Here is a 20,916-nt window from a genome sequence, read left to right as displayed (position 1 = left end):
GTGAAGACAGATGGTCCAATTTAGCAAGTGTCTTCAGTTTTAAATGGTTTAATAAAAAAAAATAATGAATGCATGAATATAATCAGCAAATGATGCGAGCTAAAACCTGTGGAAACATCAGCATTTCACCTTTACAGATAAGCCATTAGCTAGCTGAGTGAGCAAGATGAGCTAGCCAGATATTTTGTTATTTTACAGTCTGAAAGCTGTGTATTAACAAATGTCAGTTGAGTGTTGTTTAGCGAAGTGCTGCTACAGCCTACAGGTAATACTCAGGATAATGTGCAAGGGGCATCGTTGATAGATAATCAACAGGGTAGGTAGAGAAAATAAAAATGAGCTAGCTAGCTAACAAACCTAGCAAGCTACTGAAACCCCAACAGCATTTGGCTAAGATAGCTAACCAGCTAACGTTAACTTTCTTTAGATGTTATTGATAATGAAGGTGGTGTTCAGTTCAGCTTAGCTTGAATGTAAGAACAGAATAGAAAACAGCACCTTTCCGGATTAGTTGTATCAAGTAATTTCTAAAGCACTCAAGTAGTTTTTCACCAGATGACTCTTACTTGAGAACTTTTCCCTCTCTCTTTATATATATATATATATATATATATACACACACACACACACACACACATATATATATATATATATATATATATATATATATGTGTGTGTGTGTGTGTGTGTGTGTGTGTGTGTATATATATATATAGAGAGAGAGAGAGAGAGAGAGAAAAAAGTATTGCAACAAGATCTGTGGTGTATATATATATATATATATATATATATATATATATATATATATATATATATATATATATATACACCACAGATCTTGCTGCAATACTTTTCTCCATCTGGTTCTTTACAGAAATCACACAATAGGGTCTACAGTACAATAGGGTGGAATATATTAGGGAGCGAGTGAACAGTCAGTTCTCGATTTCAACGTGTTGGAAGAAGGAAAAATGGGCAAGTGTAAGGATCTGCGTGACTTTGACAAGGGCCAAGCCGCTGGAGGTATTGTGATGCTCTGGGCAATGTTCTGCTGGGAAACCTTGGGTCCTGGCATTCATGTGGTTGTTACTTTGACACGTACCACCTACCTAAACATTGTTGCAGGCCAAGTACACACCATTCATTCCAACGGTATTCCCTAACATCAGTGCCCTCTTTCAGCAGGATAACGCGCCCTGGGACACTGCAAAAATTGTTCAGGAATGGTTTGAGGAACATGAGGAAAGAGTTCAAGGTGTTGACTCGGCCTCCAAATTCCCCACATCTCAAGCTGATCAAGCGGGTTGGAGAACAAGGTGGGATGTGCTGGACAATCAAGTCCGATCCATGGAGTCCGATCCAAATTAACTTGAAGGATCTGCTGCTAACTTCTTGGTGCCAGATACCACAGCACACCTTCAGAGGTCTTGGGTCCGAGCTGTTTTGGCGGCACAAGGGGGATTTATAATATCAGGCAGATGGTTTTAATGTTATGGCTGATTGGTGTATACTTCTAATCACTCATTTATTTTGCAGATATGTTCCAATACATTAAATGTAGCTATAAATATGAATAAAAAGTCTGGCTGTTTTTAAAAATAAATAAATAAATAAATACAAAATTATAATAATAAAACACAACACTGTGATGTGTTATAGGAAAATAATCACTGTAGGAGTGGAATCAGCATAACACCTCCCAGCCACTGATCGTTTTCCCATAACAGCACACCCCGTGATCATTTATTCCTCACTTTGTGACATTTCCTATACAACGCCCATGAGTAATTAGACTTCTTCTGCTCCTGCAGCACTCAGGATTCAAAATGAAACAATGATGTTAAAGTGACTTAAAGCACAATCAAAGCTTTCAGTTTCAGTTTGATGTCGCATACTGTTCTTCATTAACATTATTAATTAGTAACAACTCGTATAGTTCTTCCTTTCAACATATCAGTCTCAAAGCTCCCACGTTGCTGTACAATCCCGGACTGTGGATTTAGCCAAGTTATGTTTGATGCTAGGGGCCAAACACCGCCTTCCTCCCTGAGCTTTGGGGGTTTCCTACGAGTACGCTGGTTTCCTCTCCCATTCTAAAAACATGTGCTGTAGGCTGATTGGCATTTCAAAATGTCTGTAGTGTGTGAATGTGTGTGCAATTGTGTCCTGTGAGGGGTTGGCACCTCGTCCAGGGTGTCCCCCGCCTTGTGCCCCGAGTTCTCTGAGATCGGCTCCAGGCTCCCCCACAACCCTGCGTAGAATAAGACGTATGGAAAATGGATGAATGGATATTTGATGCCACTCTTTCAAAGACTTATACTATAATACATCCACTTTTATTACTTCTTGGATTCTTCTATGGTGTATTTACGGTCTTAATTATATTAATATTAATATCATGGGCCTGCTGTGAACTTGGACAGAGTGCCTGTTCAGAGCTTAGCAGTCTCTGATGACAGTGCAACGTTAGATGAAGTAACAAACCAATTGGCTGCTGCCTCCCTTACCCTATTTAAGTTCCACTTCAGCTACATGAGCAGTCTTTGGCATAAACAGACACCTTTGTGTGTAGCTAATGATTGCGGATGGCAGCACACCTGAATGCTCTTAAGTGGTGTAATACAGCTGTCTCTGTCCACAGTGTTATTGAGAGGTCTGTAACACGATAAGGCAAACGGCTCAGTGGCACTGGTCAAATGAAATTTAGCCTTTCAGATGAACGATGGTGAAGCGCAAATCTCAAATCTCAAATCTCAAATCACATCCTAATCTACCAAGCTGTGATTTTTATTTATTTATTTATTTATTTTTACTGTGAAACAATTAGTTCAAGCTTGCGTACTTGGCACTGTGAGAAGAGGCCAAGGACTCAGACGGTCACTAGCTATGTAAAGACATGCTCTCGGTCCCTCCACCTCCACTTTCTCTCCCTTCGTGGCTGCCAGATATAGGAACAATGTGGCCTTTCTTACCTGTCAGAGGTGTACATTCCATCCGTACTAAACCAAGTCAGAAAGCTAACCCCCCCCCCCGCCCCCCCGCCCCACTCCACCACTCCACCACTCCACCTTACCCCTTCTTCACACAGGTCCTCACAGCAGTGCCAGATTTAGTTCCAGGTGCTTCAGCATGTGTTCTCCGTTCCCTAACCACATCCCCTCTTGGTGGCTTGGTGGCTTTTCTTCACAGCATTACTTTAGGTAAGCTTCATTTTTGATCCCCTCCCTCCTCCCCATATCTCACCTCAAAGCACATGTAATATATCTAAATAGTTGGTGATCATGTGTCAATTAATCACCATCATGAGAGTTTAGATGTCCCAGAGTCTTTTTTTTGGATAGGGAAATGGGAAGGGGGGTTGCAGGGTGGCTAGCGATGGACTCTTGCATTCGTGACATAACTGTTTGTGGTTGTTTTGTGGGTAACATAAATTCAGGAGGTCAAAGTGTGAGAGTTGCACTAAGGACATGAAGAGGGCAAAACTGTGTGGGAGCTTTACAGGAAAGCTGCTTACATCACCCTCAGACCCATCCCATTTATGCAAGTAACAGCCAAAGCAGAAGAGAGAGAAAGAGAGTGAGAGTGAAACAGAGAGAGAGAGAGAGAGAGAGAGAGAGAGAGAGAGAGAGAGCAAGACAGACAGACAGAGGTCGCTCACATGTACTTCTCAACTTCAGAGCTATCAGTTATAAAATGAGTACCAAACAATTGATGACTGATTTGTAAAGCTCTGCACTTCTGCTGAACTTCAGATTCAACGTTTTGGCTCGCAGGATAATATTATAGCTCAAGATATTTACCTGACCTCATGGGTCCAAAGAAATGCTACTAAGGTATGTTATCTCTCCATTCCAGTTTAAATGATATGTATACAGAGGCCATATTCTGCAGTGATGTAGATGTTTTAATAAACTCTTACACACATACACACATACACACACTCTCTCTCTCTCTTTTTAACTAGCATGGCACGTCTTACTGCTGTACATTACATTGCAAAAAGACATGTTCTATGTTTCATCTGTGCTTATGCCATGCTGTATATTTACTTTGTCTGTGCTTTTGTGAGTTGATTAATGGAGGGACACATTTCTGGAACTATTCTTCGTTTCATGTTACATTTTACAAACGATACTTATTACTTTTTGACAAAGTTCAAATTTGGGAACACGATATTTGAACACAATATCAACATGGTGAGTGCCTGAGACAATGCTGGGAAATATTTGGAATGGAGATGTCCATCATATAGAGTATATAATGTATTCAAAATGTGTGTAAGCTAGAAAATTTGAATTAGACGTATTAGTGTATGAATTTTTTTTTTTTTGGGAGAATATGCATTTATAAGTGCTACTGAATGACACATGCATCTGTTATTACTGAACTCCCTCGTCTGTGCTTATTGTTGAGACTTTTAGACATTTACTAGGAGTTTGTAGATTTCAGTATGGGCTAGTGTATATGTGTGTGATCAGGATATCCCACCTGATGTTGAAACAAGGCTACTATGTGACAGATGTACTATGGCGAACCGGTCAAAGGAAATGCTACAGCAAGGTGCTAAATGCAGGATGTAAGACTTTCAGTTTTACTATATTCAGCATAAGGGAGAGAAAAAAGATCTTTGTTGCCTTTTGATATCACCCCATCAGATATCACCCTTAACAGTTTTGATCTTACAGTATTACAGTGTGCTCTTGTTTGCAGCAACAATTTTGGACTCTCAGATATAATACTATGAAAATTTCCCGTCAACATGCTTTTAAATAATTTTCCTGTAACTCTGTGGTTAGGCCCCATGGTAGCATTTCTGTACAGCAGCCTGGTTCCCAAAAGATTGTCTTATCAGGTTTTGACATTACTCCTCAAAAGCTCAGCTGATAGGCTGAATACACACCAACGGAACTCTGCACGCTTCGACTTTTAGAGAATGTGGGAAGAGCCACTGATATATCCAATTTTGTAACTGAATTTAACTTTCCGACATTTGCATATCGTTTCTTTATATTTGTCTCGTCCCCTTTTGAGGTGCAGCAGACAACATATTGACTATTTCCCCCGATCTTATTCTCTAGAAATGTTTTTTAAGTACTTCTTTAAATTGCTGCACATGATCACAAAGTATGCAGGGAAAACAAGGGGAAAACTTTTCCTTTAACTCACTACCAAGGCCAAGAAACTGAACATCATTAAGCTTCGGAGTTTTTTTTGCAAAGAGAATTCACTACTACGGCCAAGAGCTGAACTGTCTTTGCAAAAATTGAACTAAAGGATGAAGCTACCATTAAACTCAGTACTAAAATGTAAACTAACTGTGCAGACCAATCATACTGAGTTAATTAAAGCTTACAGTTATAGTAAATACAATAACCCAGTACTTAATTTAACAATAACCCAATACTTACAATACTTACGTGTTTTCAATATTCTTTAAAAGAAAAACTATTTCTAACAAATGATCACGGTATATATTAAAAATAAAACATTTTATATACACACTTCCTGATGCTTTTCTTGGAGTCATCTTTTTTAATGCTTACTAATGCTTGCAAGATACAGTGGGAAAAATCCCTGTGACTGTTTCACAGCACACAGAATTGTTTCAAGTTCAGTTTAATAACAGCATGAAATCAGTCTAGACCACTAGGGAAAAAAAGGGTTAAACTAAAACTAAGGATGTTCTGTGTGAGTTAGAATAACCATTTTAATGAATTCACCAAAATATTTTACCATACATTTGTTAAGTCTATTAAGTATTATCCAGTTTGCCCATATTCCGTTGTTCCTCTGGTAGATGGAGAACCCTTCCTTTGAGTTTTTCCATATCAGAACCATCCAAAGAAGCATTGGACGTTTCTTTTACTGTAATATTGTCTGAAAAGTGTCATTTACGTGTTTCTTCGTGAAGATCGCACTGAATATCACGCAGCACATATGCAGCACTTTACACATTATATTTATGATTACTCAGTTTCATAGTATTGTAGAAAAAATAACTATCCAATCAACTATTTAAAATTGGGTTTTTTCCCCCCAAACGTGTGAGCTTCAGTTTCCTGGGTTCCTAAAGCAGACTGGGAAAAATGTATACTTTAGGTATGAAGTTGGACTGAATATCACACAGCAAATATGCAGCAATATACTGTATAAATTTGTGACGCACTTCAGGGGGGAAAGGACTTTCAAATGAGCACACTGACCCAAGATTACATTATTATGCAAATAATATTACACGGTAAATACTCACCAAAAAAAAAGAAGAAGAAGAAACAAGTGGAAAAGCATTAAAATTGCTTTAGGTATTTTGTAAATGTAATTTAAACAAAATATAGTATATATATTTATACAATAAATGAATATACAGTATATCATTGATATGTTTCAAATCTTTGTTGTAATACTCTTTTGCACACAATTGATCTGTTGTATGATGGTTAAATATTCCAGAAGAGGCCACTGCAGCTGGGGCCCTGCCTGAATGTGTTCAACCATAAACAGCACTCTTCCCTTTAATTTCACTTGTGAGGTGAGTTGTTATAATAGTTAATCAGACCTTAATGGCATAATTTAGAAAAAGCTCATGCTCAACGTAAAGGATGTAACAGCCCATGCAGTCTTAAACAAGTGGAATATATTGGGGGGGGGAAACATTTTTATTAACCTGCTAATAATCTTGTTGTATTGATGTTTAAATGATTATCGTCTTTAATTTATGTTTGTCCTTAGGGACCAGTAAACTCTAACAGACTTCATGGGGGAGTGTCGATGTCTAGCACTCACAGATTCAGTGCGAGTGGCATGGTCTGGGCCAATTATCCTCCTCAACAATCAGAGATGGACTGGACCTGGCAGGAACTAATGACAATCACAGAATTGCAGGTCAGTCTGAGGCATTAAATTTCTGTTTGGGTTTTTATTGGTTTTGTGAGAAAGGGCAGGGAAAAAAGATCAGGGACTGTCCAAGTCTATCAAAATGACCATTTTGTATCATCATTTCCTGATAAAAGAACACTTCTTAATCCCATTTAAAAAGAGATCCATCTTAATGAAAAATCAAGCCCTGTAACATTTAGCTAAAGCTGAATTCCTCCTAAATGCAGCGATTCCGTTAAGATGTGCAACAATAGGCCAATTGAGTGACGCAAGGATAAAGACAGATAGAACGAGGGTGAGTGCAGTAGGTTGCCAGCAGCCCCCTGCACAGTACAATGGCCATCTGTTTCTATCTGAAACCTGAGCAGACCTAAGCGAGCCCTGCATAAGCTACGGGTGGCACTTTCGTCCAGGTGGGCTGATGTTGTGATCTGTAACCTGCAGGCGACTTCTGAAAAGGCCCCTTCGGTCTAAGCCGTTCCCCTCGTATTCCACGACGAACAGCTGAATGACAACAATAACTTCGATATGCAAATATAGAGATAAGATGCGATCAGGAGAGTGATGCCAAGTAGGTGAAACTGCCAGAGTAAGGACATGAGCAAGTAAACATTTTGTTGTTGTGTTGTAGGAATTTGAAGTCCCCAATGAGAATCCATTCGAGGCTGGTACATCTCTCTCCATGGAGCCAGTGATGCATTATGGGAGTTGCGGGATGAACCTGGCAGAACCTAACCCACCCACCTGTCAGGCAAGCCCTGCTGCTGCTTTTGAAGCTGGGTATGCTGATGCAATATCCCCGTACCAACGCTTGAACCCAAACATGGAGATGCACTATGGACACGGTGGGTGCCAGGCTACCAGATTACCACCAAATGCACCACCTCTTCAACCCCCACTCATGAGCCTCTTAGATCCCATGAACATGACAAACACCAATCAAGGACAGGGGAAAAACTGCAATGGACACCCAGATGATCTCGAGTCAGACTCTGGTCTTTCTTTGGGCTCAAGCCCACCACTTGCCTCACCTGAGAACGAAGTCCATGGGACACTCACTTACTTACCCCGAGACAGCTATATTGATTGTGACGTAGACTGCGCTGGGAACCCATGTCACATGAGACCAAACCTAAATGCTCCTGTGGATTATTCACACACGTTTGCCTCCTACTCTGGACATTCCTACTTTCCAGTTACCCCAAACCCACAACATTCTCTGCAGCATATGTCTCATTCACATCAGCACATAACAGCCACAAAAGAGCAGTTTTTTCCTGCGACTCTGCATGATCCACATGTAAACCACTCAAGCACACCAAGAGCAGTCTCTTTCCAGTCACCGCACCCCAAAACGAAAGAGGTCTCCGGCCCTCTCTCCAGAGACGAGCGGAGAGCAGTTGCTCTCCAAATCCCTTTTCCGCTCGAAAAGATAGTCAATCTGCCCGTAGATGACTTCAACGAGCTCCTGAGCAGACATGCACTAAGCGATGCCCAGCTCACACTTGTGCGCGACATCCGCCGCCGCGGCAAGAATAAGGTAGCGGCACAAAACTGCCGGAAGAGGAAGCTGGAAAACATTGTGCACCTGGAGCATGAGCTGGGTCAGCTGAGGGCCCGCAGGGAACATCTAGCACGAGAGAGGCTAGAGTTCCAACAAAATCTCACCATGCTGAAGTGTCGTCTCTCAGAGCTTTACGCTAAAGTATTCTCCCAATTACGGGATGAGGAAGGACACCCATATTCTTTGGAGGATTATTCACTCCAACAAAGTAATGATGGTAACCTTTACCTAATGCAGCGAGACAACTCATTTGATGGGGAATAAATGAGGGTCTTACAATTAAGTACATGGTTAAAGGTTTGATGTCCCAAAAATATTAGACATGCTATAAAGATTATGGGTCATTGATGTAGCAAACTCAAAATCATCCTCAGGGCCACAGCCAAAGACTACACAGCATGCTGGCTACTTTCCTTAGCAAAATTAAAGTGGTCCAAACTCTCATGATACTATGTACATATAATTAAGCATTAACTCACAGGAATCATGTGTTTCACCACTTTAAAAGCTTTATTTACATAGTAAAAAAACCATTTAATTACACAGTAAAAAAGGTTCATTCCCACATCATCCCTTTGGTCCTAAAACACAGGAAACAGAAAAGATAAAACATTAGAATGTAATTAATTACATCGAGCATCACAAAAGAGGAAGACATATTTACCTTCACAGTGCCTGAAGAAAACAGGCAAATCATCCATTTCAGGATCAGAAATGCTTTGCATCAAATTCCTAGAAGGCAGACCAAAACATTTGCTAGTCAATACACAGACAAGAACACTGCATGCATTAACCTTAAGGGACAGAATCGAGTTAAAGACTGTTAAGCAATGTACATTTGTACCAGTTCGTTCTACTCTCTAGTTACTTTCCTGATGTTTTTTTTTTATTAGGACACTGAATGCAAAGTTCAGAATACTGTACTGCATCTACAATTAATAAAATAAGTTGTGTCCAGTGGTAATGGAGAAGTCTGTTCTTACCTACTGGTGGCAATAAAGCCATTCTGTTGCTCTCTCCTAGTCTTTCAGAGACGACCTGTACTCAAACGCTCCCTGATTCTTCTGATGGCGAAGGTCTTCCTACTCCTCTCTCAGCTTGCTTCCATGGCTAGTCATGGTAGTGATACAAGCTAACCTGCTTCGTCTTTACCAATCTAACCAGCAGGTGGCCAGCATTTGTTCTACAGATGGCTTGGCAGAGATCTTGCATTTCAACACTGCTGTAGAGCAGTTCCCTTTTTAAATAGTCTGCAAGTTTCCCCTGCCTGGACTGTGTGTCAAAAGAATTCTATCATTATGGCACAACCACCACTTGAGATGTATAGCCAGCAAAGCCTTCTCCACAATGCAATGCCTGACTATACAACTCAAGCCCCAAATAACCCCCAGTGACTACAAAAGTACACTTACAAAAAAAAACGAAGTTACTTTATTTCTTGATTTTGTTGGTATTACACATAATTAGGACCCTGGTTTAAAGTAATTCTACACAAAGCTTCATATGGAAAAGATAAAGAAAAATGTAAAAAGCCTGACAACCATACACAAAAACAAAAGTCCCTCTTGTGTCAGCACTACTGTACATCTCTTCTGAACGGCTGAGCAGATCTAGGGAGTAAACCTGGCGCTGCCCTGTCATTCCACTTGCTCTCCTGTTTCCTCTCCTAAGTACCGAGTCCTGTTGAATATGAACAACAATGTCTCTTAGGCTTCCATAGACTTTTTTTTTAAAATAAATGTCAGTCATCCTGTAGAAGACACTTTGCCTAATTGACATCTCAATATACATTTACAATTGTAAAAACACAGAAGATACAAACCTTTAAAGGACTTAATATCGTCTACCACCAGAGCCTCCACCATAGCCTCCACCACCTCCTGAGCTACCCCCATATCCACCTGAGGAATAGAGGCGGGGAAAGAAGAAGACAAAGAAAGAAAGAAAAAAGTTAGCTCAAGATTGAGAATTCTGAAAAAAATTTCTAAAGTGTAGTTAGGTCCAATACTAACCACCATATGGGCCACTATTCCTGCCACCTCCTCCACCAAAGTTTCCTTTCATGGGGCCAAAATTTGACTGCTGGTTGTTGTAGTTTCCAAAGTCATTGTAGTTGCCGCCGCTGCCACCACCACCACCTCCACCGAAGTTACCTGTGCATAAGACAAGAATTCACAAAAAGGGAAACAGGACTGAATCAGACCTTCTGATGAGATTTCAGAAAGAGCCCTGAATACTGAAAGCATAAAAACTCACCACCTCCAAAGTTTCCACCTCCATTGTTATAATTGTCGTAGTTGTTGCCACCGCCACCGTATCCACCACCGCCATATCCACCACCACCGTATCCGCCGCCACCGTTGTTACCGTAGCCTGGTCCTCCGCCCCCATATCCTCCACCACGGCTGCCTCCATAGCCAGGACCGCCACCACCATAGCCACCTGTATAACATACACAAGTTTGGTTAATATTACAGATTATCTTAAGATATACACCGGATGTTTCGTTTTCATTCATGATCAGTAACAGCAGAATTACTCTAAATAACCGATAAAAATATTTACAACATTTATTTTAATAAGGTGAGGAACAGTATTCTGCATGAACCTGTCATTTTCAGAGATTATTCAGCTAATAACCTGACAGTTCAATGCAATTTCAAGAAAGCTTAAGATTGGACCACTCTTCTATGAGTCTTTTCAAAGTGAGTAAACAATTAGGATTTCTGAGCTGAAACTTAAAGGGCTGTAAAAATTCCCAAATGCACGAAAATCCTTCTTAAAATGTTCTGTGCAGAGTTTATTGGAGTCTTTGTTCATAAAATAATAATTGCAGATATATCTATACATCAATTATTTTTATGAACAAAGACCCTAATAAACACTGCATAAATATTATAAAATTTAAATAAAAATTGTGTATTTTATACACACACATACACAATATAAACCAACCCTGACCAGTGCTCAGGAAACAAAATGAACAGTCACGTACCATCTCCTCCAAATCCATTGTTGTAGCCATCTCCACCTCCATATCCTCCACTGCCACCTCTGCCTCCTGGTCACACAGTAAAAGCATTAGGATAGGTCTAAATTAGAGTTACAGCCCATTACCAATACAGTTCTAATGTACAAATACTACAGCGCCCCACAAATCCCAACACTGCACATACCTCTGAATCCGTCTCTGAAGCCATCTCTGCCTCCTTCAAAGTCATTGTTGCCATATCGACCACCAAAGTTTCCACCTCCACGTCCTATACAAAGCCACAGAGGAAATGGTTTCCTTAATTTAAATCGATGGCTCATGTACTTACAAGATGCAACAGGAGACCAAGTCTTACCCCTCATGTTCATTGATGAATTCTGCATCTCTTGTTTAGAGAGGGCCTTTCTCACTTCCGAATTATGGCCGTTTATCGTGTGGTACTTTTGAACTAGGAAGAAAAAAAAAATCCAGCACATTAAGTCAAAATCTCAGCTGCTCAGACTTGCAACAAACCAGCCTGCACACAAGACACTTACTAACGATACGATCCACAGCATCATGGTCATCGAACGTAACAAACGCAAAGCCTCTTTTGTTGCCAGTCTTATGATCGATCATTATTTCAATCGCTTCGATCTTTCCGAATTCCTGGAAGTAGTCTCGTAGATGGCCCTCTTCCGTATCTTCCTTAATACCACCCACGAAGATCTTTTTCACTGTGGTGTGTGCAAAAGGTTTGTTGGAATCCTATAACGCAAAGAGCAGACGGATTTAGAAATGGCTCGAGTCCCTAACCCAATACAATACACTTTAATTTTAGTCACGCAAGGAATGTTTTGCATGTGAGCACTTACCTCTCTAGACACGGCACGTTTGGGCTCTACGAGACGACCGTCGACTTTGTGAGGACGGGCCTTCATGGCAGCATCGACTTCTTCCACACAGGAGTATGTGACGAAACCGAAGCCTCTGGAGCGCTTGGAGTTCGGGTCTCTCATAACCTTTAAAAGAAACAAAACAGACATTCAGCACATACATAGTGTTTAACCATAAAAAAGTGTAATGATCACAACTGCAAACTGTAACCTACCATAAATAAATAAGTTATTTAAGTAAATTTGTTCTTTAAAAAAAAAAACTACTAAATAATAGCACATTTGTTCAAAACAATGCGGAGACTCACCACACAGTCAGTTAAGGCTCCCCATTGCTCAAAATAAGAGCGCAGACTGTCGTCTGTTGTCTCAAAGCTGAGGCCTCCAATGAACAACTTCCGGAGCTGCTCCGGTTCTCGTGGGTGTTCCTGAGAACAGTTTAAACATATCGATTAAACAGAGTTAAATTGATCATTTTAACGAAACACACAACGGTAGCAAACTGCTGATCCGAAAGAGAAGATCACGTTTCAAGTGGCGCGTGAATGTGCATGGAGGCACGGAGAGGTGAAACAACATGGCGGCGGCCATGATTGCTTCCGACGGAAGCACTGGCTAACAAAAGAACACGCTGTAACAACCAGGACACCAAGAAATTCACAAACGCAGCCATTAGTTTGTTTTATATAAAGTTAAAATAAAATAAAAAAATAAAAAAACACCACAACAACTACTCAGCAGGCTACCCTTTCTGTGCTATGCGGCTCTAATAAACAAACACAAGATGGCCGTGTAGTAAAAGCTAAGCTAAACATATAGCCACCAGCATTACATACAATACTCCAAACTAAAATAACACCTATGTACGACTATGTTCAACATCAATTTGCCCTATGCGTATGTATTACTTTGTTATATATTTACCTCTTTTGGCATTTTGCGGTTTTATTCTGACTGCTCGGCGCAATACGCACGCGGCCGAAACCAGGGAGGAGAAAAATAAAACGGACTGCGAAAATACTTTAAATCAGACACACAGGAACCGCCTACTTTAGTCTGCGATTGGTTCTCTATTTGCGCGCATGCGCCATGAGTACCTTCTCTAACAGATGATTGGCTTATAGCCCTGTCAATCAAATATGGGCGTCAAATGTAATGCAACCACACTGCAGCCCCCGTATTCATTGGTATAGTGCGTAAGTCACACGACTTATCTGCTGAAAAAACTGTTTTATTTCACTTTCACTTACTTCAAATTAATTTTTGTGATTTCACTTCATTTGTGCGCACCCCCTCCAATATGTTGCATTATGGTGGCAATATCAACTGGGGGGTAGCAAAGAAAAGCATATAAGGAAGACCTCCCAATTCTTCCGGAAGACTCCTGCATTTTAATAAATGCTCACTGACGCCCGCCAATTATATACAATAACCCGGAAATAAATTATCTTTTTTTGAACGAGCGAGCAAGAGTGTTCAATTGCCATTTCTAATAGTAGACTGACTGGAGAAACCGAGAGCAAGAATAACAAAGCGCGTGTCCCGATTGGTCTCTTTTTGTGCTAACTAACCTATCAGATTTCTCGGTAGGCGGGTTTTACAGTCTCAGTCTCTCTCTGTGCCTCTCTCCCTGATTCATTCATCAGTTCGATTCAGTGTCTGCAGCTCCATGGCAGTGTGGCCAAAAAAAAAAAAAAAAGTAGTACAAAACGCATTTCACCCCAGACTATACTAGTGTACCCATGCATAATAGGGGTAAAAGACAACGACAGTGCAGCTCGCTGTACTGTTTGCAGCAGTGGTTTCTCAATTGCCCATGGTGGATTAAATGATTAAAAGACATGAGGTGATTTTAATAGGTCTCATTCGTACATTAGCATAGCTGACGTTATTTTAACTAGCTGCTATACGGAGCTACTGTATTGATGTCTAGGTTACTCCCTACTAGGGAGGTCACAAGAACCGATACTTCGGTACCAAGTCGGTAGCAACATTCTTAAAATGTGACGGTACTTGTTTTTCTGGAGTACAGTTAGTACCGTTTGTAACGAAAGTACTGAGGTTGCGATTCTTCCGGACCTGATGGGGGCAGCAAATACGCGCAAGTGTTTTAGTCGGTCCACAAGTGGTGAAGAAGAAGAGGAACACCTACAATCACACGGGAAAAACTACAGAAGTTTAGCTTAGCTTAACAAGTTTAGCTCCGCCCTGACTCGTTGAGAGGAAAGCTAGTAGCTAGGTTTCCGGTGTGCAGCCGATGCTATCGTTCATTTCAAACAAAGCGAGGAAACACCTGGAATTTGGCGAAGCACCTGAAAGACGGTCCTATATTATATTTGTTTGAGGCAGCTGCATTGTAGCCGTGAAACCAGCTAACGTTATGCTCCAAGTAATGTTAGCGATAGCCAGTTATTTGTTAACGACGCTAACGCATTGCAGCGTTATAAACTACCTCCGAATGGGCCACCATGCATCGCCATTCAGCCCGTGTCCTGTCAGCAACATGTAGCCTAATGTCACTAATAATTATTTACATGTTCATGCTTTTAATAAATCTTTTTGGCCTGTCACCATATCAGTGAATTTAAACTAATGCTTGCATTCAGAGTATAAGGTGTGTGTGCACGCGCGTTTAGAAGTGCACCTCCGGAGACTCATTGTCAGACAGTGTTTGATAACTACAATACCCTCCCCCGCTCTCTTTGCCAGTATCAGCCAGAGGAAGATGTCCTCCAGGAGAGTATTTCTTATTTTATTTTTATACCACACTGTGGTATCGACTTTGGTATCAAGTATCGTGTACTTTTGGTGGTATCGGTACCGACTACTAGATTTTTGGTATCTGACATCCCTGCATATACAGTACTACTAGATATTAGTGTGGCTAAGCACAGAGAAGGATGCTCAAGTATTTCACAGTTCTTTTCAGCAGAAAACCAGCGCCTGATAGAGACGGTCACTAGAGCTGTACTTTACATTTTTCAGTGTTGAGTATAACCTGCCATTCCAGGTGTGTAAACACACAGGCAAGCTATTCAGGAAAATATTTCCAGATTCAGACACAGCAAAATACTATGCCTGCTCATCAGCCCAGACAGCATGAACATGGCACTGGAATCTGAATTTTCAGACGATCTGTACAAGTTCATCCGGACAGAAAAAAAGGCCAAACAGCATTTTGGTTGATGGAAGTGATGGGTGAGTTAGCAGGTGCTGGATAGGGAAGCCACGTCCCTGAAATGAGTTTTTGCAGGTTGGGATATCTGTATAAGGTGAATAGGGGAACCAGTATCAGCTGTAACCTGTGATTTTCTCTCAATAGACAAAAGATCCCAGTAACCAGAAAAAGCAAGCTGAAAAACTGGATTTTGAACTTGTTGCACACCTTCCACGTTATTGCAGACAGCCAAAGTAATCAAGTCATGGATTGAGATGAGGCTGTGAATTCTTAAATGTTATTTGCAAAATTCATGTGATACTTAAAGGAACCAGTGGTGCTAACCATTAGGCCCAAAGAACCCGAGGATTAGTTATGTGCTGCTATCTTTAATAAAAATGTAAAGCCATGCTTAGGCAAATAGCTAGCAAGTTGTTGGGCCAACCAACAGTGCAGGTCCATTCAGAAATGAAACCTTTACATGGGAATGATTTGAAGGAGCTGCTGTAAAACAACTGTTATTGAAAGGACAAATCAATCACCTATTGCTTTAAAATACAATTAATCAGTTGCTGTCACCACATCTGTGTGTATCAGCATAAAATATTGAACCTGATGTTGATTCAGTTCGAGAGAAAGTTATTAAACGTGGATTGTAGTTATAATGAACTGTTTATAACCCACATGCATTACTCAAGCTTCTACACAAAAACCACCACAAAACACCCATGCTTAGGTGTGGAAGAGTTTCTATTGAAGTACATTCTGATCAATAAAATAAAATCGCTCCAAAGGCACAGCGTTCATGGCATACAGAAAAACCATGACTACTTTGGAAGGGTCACTACATCCATCCATTTTTTGCACCGTTTATCCTACACAGGGACAAAGGGAAGCTGAAGACTATCCCAGGGGACTCTGGGCAGGGAACACCCTGGACAGGGTGCCAACCCACTGCAGGGCAATTGTGCACACAACCATTCATACTCTAGACAATTTAGAGATGCCAGTCAGCCTAAAACGCATGTCTTTGGATCTGGAGTTGCTCACTTCATCTAGAGTCCAGTTTGTGCCAACCACAAGTTATATTTCATCTCTTTGCTCAGCTTGTTTAAAAGCAAAAACACAATACAATGGCAATTACAGAAATTGGCAGGCTTTTTTAAAAAAAAGTAGCCACAAGACACTTTACAAAACAATAAAAGCTTTATTTTAAGCAGTAAAAACACTTCTTAAAAGTCCCCCCACCCCAACAGGTCTTTGGTCCTACAACAGATAAGACAGGTTATCATTTAAAAGTTTGCATTTCAAGCATCAACAGCACAAAAGTAGAGTTTATTACCTTCATACTGCCTGCAGAACAGGCAAGCATCTCCATTCTGGATCATAAATCCCATACATATTCCTAGAAAAAGGCAAAGACCAAAAACAGCCAGTCAGCAGACACAAAGCCTTATCCATTCTTGCATATATTAAAAATAAAGTGGGGAATCAGGCTACATTACACTTAGTAATTTTTATACCAGTTCAGACAAACTGCATGGTCATCAAAACAGGAAAGTAACTGCAAAGTTCAGAATACTGTACTGCATCTACAATTAATAAAATAAGTTGTGTCCAGTGGTAATGGAGAAGTCTGTTCTTACCTACTGGTGGCAATAAAGCCATTCTGTTGCTCTCTCCTAGTCTTTCAGAGACGACCTGTACTCAAATGCTCCCTGATTCTTCTTACGGTGAAGGTCTTCCTACGCCTCTCTCAGCTTGTTTCCATGGCTAGTCATGGTTGTGATACAAGCTAACCGGCTTTGTCTTTACCAATCTAACCAGCAGGTGGCCAACATTTATTCGACTGAGGGTTTCAGAGAACTGTCCCCATAAAATGCGGCAATGCTTATCACTGTCTGAGCTACACAAAAAAATGCAACCATTGATACCCACAACAATCCCCAGTGACTAAAAGAGAACAGCCTTTTTTTTTTAAAAAAAACTGGAAGTCGCTTTATTTCAACTTGATTTCTTGAAGTTACACATAATTAATAGCGGAATAAAGTACTTCTACAAAACCTCATATGGAATGCATCCCATACAGAAAATAAAAATATAAAAAGCTCGACATCACAACCACAGACGGAAAAAAACCCAAAAAAAATCCTGCTTGTGACAGCACTACTGTACATCTCTTCTTAATGGCTGAGCAGATCTAGGGAGTAAACCTGCCGCTGCCCTGTCAGCCCTCTCGCTCTCCTGTCTCCTCTCCTAAGTACTGAGTCCTGTTGAATATGAACAACAACATTAAGCTATACACTGCCTTAGGCTTCCAAAGATTTTTGTAAAATCAACAGGGTTTAGTGTGCTTTAATTTGAACTAACTAATTAGGACTCTACAATTAAATGGGGGAAGGGGCAAAAAAAATAAAATAAAATAAAAAAAGCGCAAGACTTGATACAAACCTTAAAAGGATTTAATAACGTCTGCCGCCAGAGTTTCCACCATATCCCCCACCTGAACCACCACCATAGCCACCACCGCCGCCGCCTCCTGAGCTACCCCCATATCCACCTGAGGAATAGAAAAACATTAGGCAAAGGATAGAGAAAGATAGAGAAAGAGAGCGAGACCCCCCCCCCAAAATCAAGACAAATAAAACCTCACCACCATAGGGGGCACTACTCCGGCTACCTCCTCCTCCACCAAAGTTTCCTTTCATGGGGCCAAAATTTGACTGCTGGGTGTTGTAGTTTCCAAAGTCACTGTAGCTGCTGCTACCACCACCACCACCACCACCATTGCCTCCACCGAAGTTACCTGTGCATAAGACGAGAATTTAATCAGGGAATTAGGCTTTCCAAGTCTTTTATAAATGCCACCAATACTCAAAATTTAAACTCACCACCACCACCTCCACCAAAGGATCCATTGCCGCTGCTGTAGCTGTCATAACCACTGCTGCCGCCACCGTATCCTCCGCCACCATATCCTCCACCGCCGTTACCGTAGCCTTGTCCACCGCCACCATATCCTCCACGGTTGCCCCCATACCCAGAGCCACCACTGCCATAGCCACCTGTGTAACACAGTTGGGTTAAGTTATACAGGTCTTGTCAACAAGTTTTAACATAAACCTTGCATAAACCACAAAATTTGTTAAGACCAGTAAACAAGTAATATGAGGGTGGGGGTTACAATAGTACAGCAAGCAAATATGAAAGTCACATACCATCACCTCCAAAGCCATTGTTGTAGCCATCTCCACCACCATATCCTCCACCTCTGCCTCCTGATTACACAAAGTAAACAGAGTTATAAATAGCTCATCATACTACAATTCCATCAAGAGTCACATGGCCATGACTAAAAATATATCCCATGTTTGCATCCAGCCAGCTATAATAGCTACCTCTGAAGCCGTCTCTGAAGCCATCTCTGCCTCCTCCAAAGTCATTGTTACCATAACGTCCACCAAAGTTTCCACTTCCACGGCCTATAAAGAAACAGATTGCTTAATGTAAATAACAAGAACATGGAGCATGTACTTAAAGATGTGAAGACCAAGTCTTACCCCTCATGTTCATTGATGAATTCTGCATCTCCTGTTTAGACACTGCCTTTCTCACTTCTGAATTATGGCCGTTTATCGTGTGGTACTTTTGAACTAGGTGGAGAAAACAAGTGTTAAGCCAAGAAGCACATTGGTTTGTTAAGAGACTTGTTTAAAGCATAAAAACCCCCCACTTACTAACAATACGATCCACAGCATCGTGGTCATCGAACGTAACAAACGCAAAGCCCCTCTTGTTGCCAGTCTTATGATCGATCATTATTTCAATCGCTTCAATCTTTCCAAATTCCTCAAAGTAGTCCCGCAGATGGCCCTCTTCTGTGTCTTCTTTAATGCCACCAACAAAGATCTTTTTCACTGTTGTGTGTGCAAAAGGTTTGTTGGAATCCTGGAAGAGCAGACACGTTTAGAAATGAATAAAGTCCCTATCCCAATACATTTTCTTACATCCCAAGTAAGAAAATGACTGAACATGATAACTTACTTCTCTAGACACAGCACGTTTGGGCTCTACAAGGCGACCATCAACTTTGTGAGGACGGGCCTTCATGGCAGCGTCGACCTCGTCCACATTGGAGTATGTGACGAAACCGAAGCCTCTGGAGCGCTTGGAGTTCGGGTCTCTCATAACCTTTAAAAGAAACAGACAATCAGCACATAGACTCACACTGAACTGTAGTGTTCAACTAATATATATTTTAACACTATTTTGAACCAATAACATGGAGACTCACCACACAGTCAGTTAATGCTCCCCATTGCTCAAAATAAGAGCGCAGGCTGTCGTCTGTTGTCTCAAAGCTGAGGCCTCCAATGAACAACTTCCGGAGCTGCTCCGGTTCTCGTGGCTGGCCCTGTTGGAAAAACAGCACGTTTTAGCAATAGGAACATTTCCAGATTCTTAAACCGCTGGCATTTAAGACCAGGTTTTCCGTACAGCATGCATGAACAACGCGGTAAAAGACAACACATCCGCCATGTTGAACACCGGCACCCATAATAGCTACTTAACCACACGCACTATCCATCACGAAATAAATCACGGTAATACAGTAAGACAATATACTTAAAAGCAAACTGTAGTTTACTCGTACAGCTTACGAACACGTATAGACCAAACCGTCTGCAATATTACACACTTTACTCAACTAGTCTGCTAAGGCCCACTCGGCCTAACAAGATGGCGGTCCAAGATGGCTAGCATGTGGCTAAAGTATATAAAGAGCAACACGCACAACTGAATTCACCACCACTGCGCTTAAAAGTGCAATAATTCAAATAAAATCCCTACATAACGCTGCAAGTCTAACACGATCCTTTTTAGCCTAAACCTCTACGTGTGCTTGAACTCACCTCTTTCGACATGGCGAACTGAACAACACACTAGTGGATGAAATCGCAGAAAAACGAACCGCGCCTGTACATTAAATGAAGTTCCTTGGCTCCACCTTACACCGCCTACGATTGGTTCACGATTCGCGCTCAAACGCTACATCACATTTCTTTAGTATATGATTGGTCTATATTAACGTCATTTAAAGAAAAGGGCTAGGGCTATCAGATAGCCAGTCGATGCAACCAAACTTCACTCTTTAAAACGTGCACGGCAATGTGTATTGAATAAAGATTTAGAACTGAAATTCAAGCTAATGTACTACTTGTCAGTAATGTATAATAATAATAGTAATAGTAATAGTAGTACTAGTACTAGTACTAGTAATAATAATAATGAACACATGGTATGGCTTAAATAGGGTTGCAATAATATGAAAACATAATCCCATTCATCCCGAAATGAATTCTGTTAACCACTGTCAACGTGTGTCTTTAAATGTTTGATTAGATGTGGTTAATGTGTAAAATTTGGTAAAGGAATGCAACTCAATGGGGAA

At 40.9% G+C, this 20,916-nt stretch overlaps 3 protein-coding genes across 10 annotated transcripts; 1 reads left to right on the top strand and 2 right to left on the bottom strand.

The window, feature by feature from the left end:
* The first annotated feature begins 3,372 nt into the window (after positions 1 to 3,372).
* nfe2 (nuclear factor, erythroid 2) lies at positions 3,373 to 9,400 on the top strand. The gene is made up of 4 exons (XM_053643024.1): positions 3,373 to 3,833; positions 6,451 to 6,529; positions 6,730 to 6,882; positions 7,508 to 9,400. The coding sequence occupies exons 2-4, from the start codon at positions 6,482 to 6,484 to the stop codon at positions 8,702 to 8,704; spliced, it is 1,398 nt and encodes a 465-aa protein (XP_053498999.1). The 5' UTR covers positions 3,373 to 3,833; positions 6,451 to 6,481; the 3' UTR covers positions 8,705 to 9,400.
* LOC128619113 (heterogeneous nuclear ribonucleoprotein A1) lies at positions 8,928 to 13,369 on the bottom strand. Of its 6 annotated transcripts, XR_008387882.1 has the most exons (13): positions 13,232 to 13,369; positions 12,616 to 12,735; positions 12,287 to 12,433; positions 11,969 to 12,179; positions 11,788 to 11,880; positions 11,617 to 11,700; positions 11,436 to 11,501; positions 10,697 to 10,882; positions 10,453 to 10,593; positions 10,263 to 10,341; positions 9,987 to 10,120; positions 9,105 to 9,172; positions 8,928 to 9,021 (listed from the first exon to the last, which is right to left on the bottom strand). XR_008387882.1 is itself a non-coding variant. In XM_053643028.1 (11 exons), the coding sequence occupies exons 1-10, from the start codon at positions 13,241 to 13,243 to the stop codon at positions 10,274 to 10,276; spliced, it is 1,128 nt and encodes a 375-aa protein (XP_053499003.1). In that variant the 5' UTR covers positions 13,244 to 13,369; the 3' UTR covers positions 8,928 to 9,172; positions 10,263 to 10,273. The 6 variants fall into 6 exon arrangements, 3 of the variants coding, with proteins under 3 accessions (XP_053499003.1, XP_053499002.1, XP_053499004.1); XR_008387881.1 differs by having other exon boundaries at positions 8,928 to 9,172; XR_008387883.1 differs by lacking the exon at positions 9,987 to 10,120.
* A 3,270-nt stretch (positions 13,370 to 16,639) lies between these two features.
* On the bottom strand, positions 16,640 to 20,482 carry LOC128619112 (heterogeneous nuclear ribonucleoprotein A1). 3 transcript variants are annotated; one of them, XR_008387880.1, is made up of 12 exons: positions 20,378 to 20,482; positions 19,759 to 19,878; positions 19,509 to 19,655; positions 19,202 to 19,412; positions 19,025 to 19,117; positions 18,863 to 18,946; positions 18,683 to 18,742; positions 18,356 to 18,529; positions 18,118 to 18,270; positions 17,916 to 18,024; positions 16,807 to 16,869; positions 16,640 to 16,730 (listed from the first exon to the last, which is right to left on the bottom strand). XR_008387880.1 is itself a non-coding variant. In XM_053643026.1 (11 exons), exons 1-10 carry the CDS (start codon positions 20,387 to 20,389, stop codon positions 17,927 to 17,929), a joined length of 1,152 nt encoding a protein of 383 aa, XP_053499001.1. In that variant the 5' UTR covers positions 20,390 to 20,482; the 3' UTR covers positions 16,650 to 16,869; positions 17,916 to 17,926. The 3 variants fall into 3 exon arrangements, 2 of the variants coding, with proteins under 2 accessions (XP_053499001.1, XP_053499000.1); XM_053643026.1 differs by having other exon boundaries at positions 16,650 to 16,869; XM_053643025.1 differs by lacking the exons at positions 16,640 to 16,730; positions 16,807 to 16,869 and adding an exon at positions 17,434 to 17,734 and having other exon boundaries at positions 20,378 to 20,481.
* Positions 20,483 to 20,916: the final 434 nt, after the last annotated feature.

This window comes from Ictalurus furcatus, chromosome 15 (assembly GCF_023375685.1).
Source record: "Ictalurus furcatus strain D&B chromosome 15, Billie_1.0, whole genome shotgun sequence".
Lineage (NCBI taxonomy): Eukaryota > Metazoa > Chordata > Actinopteri > Siluriformes > Ictaluridae > Ictalurus > Ictalurus furcatus.
Note: the sequence above shows the minus strand (reverse complement) of the source record. Positions and strands in the feature narration are given on the sequence as shown.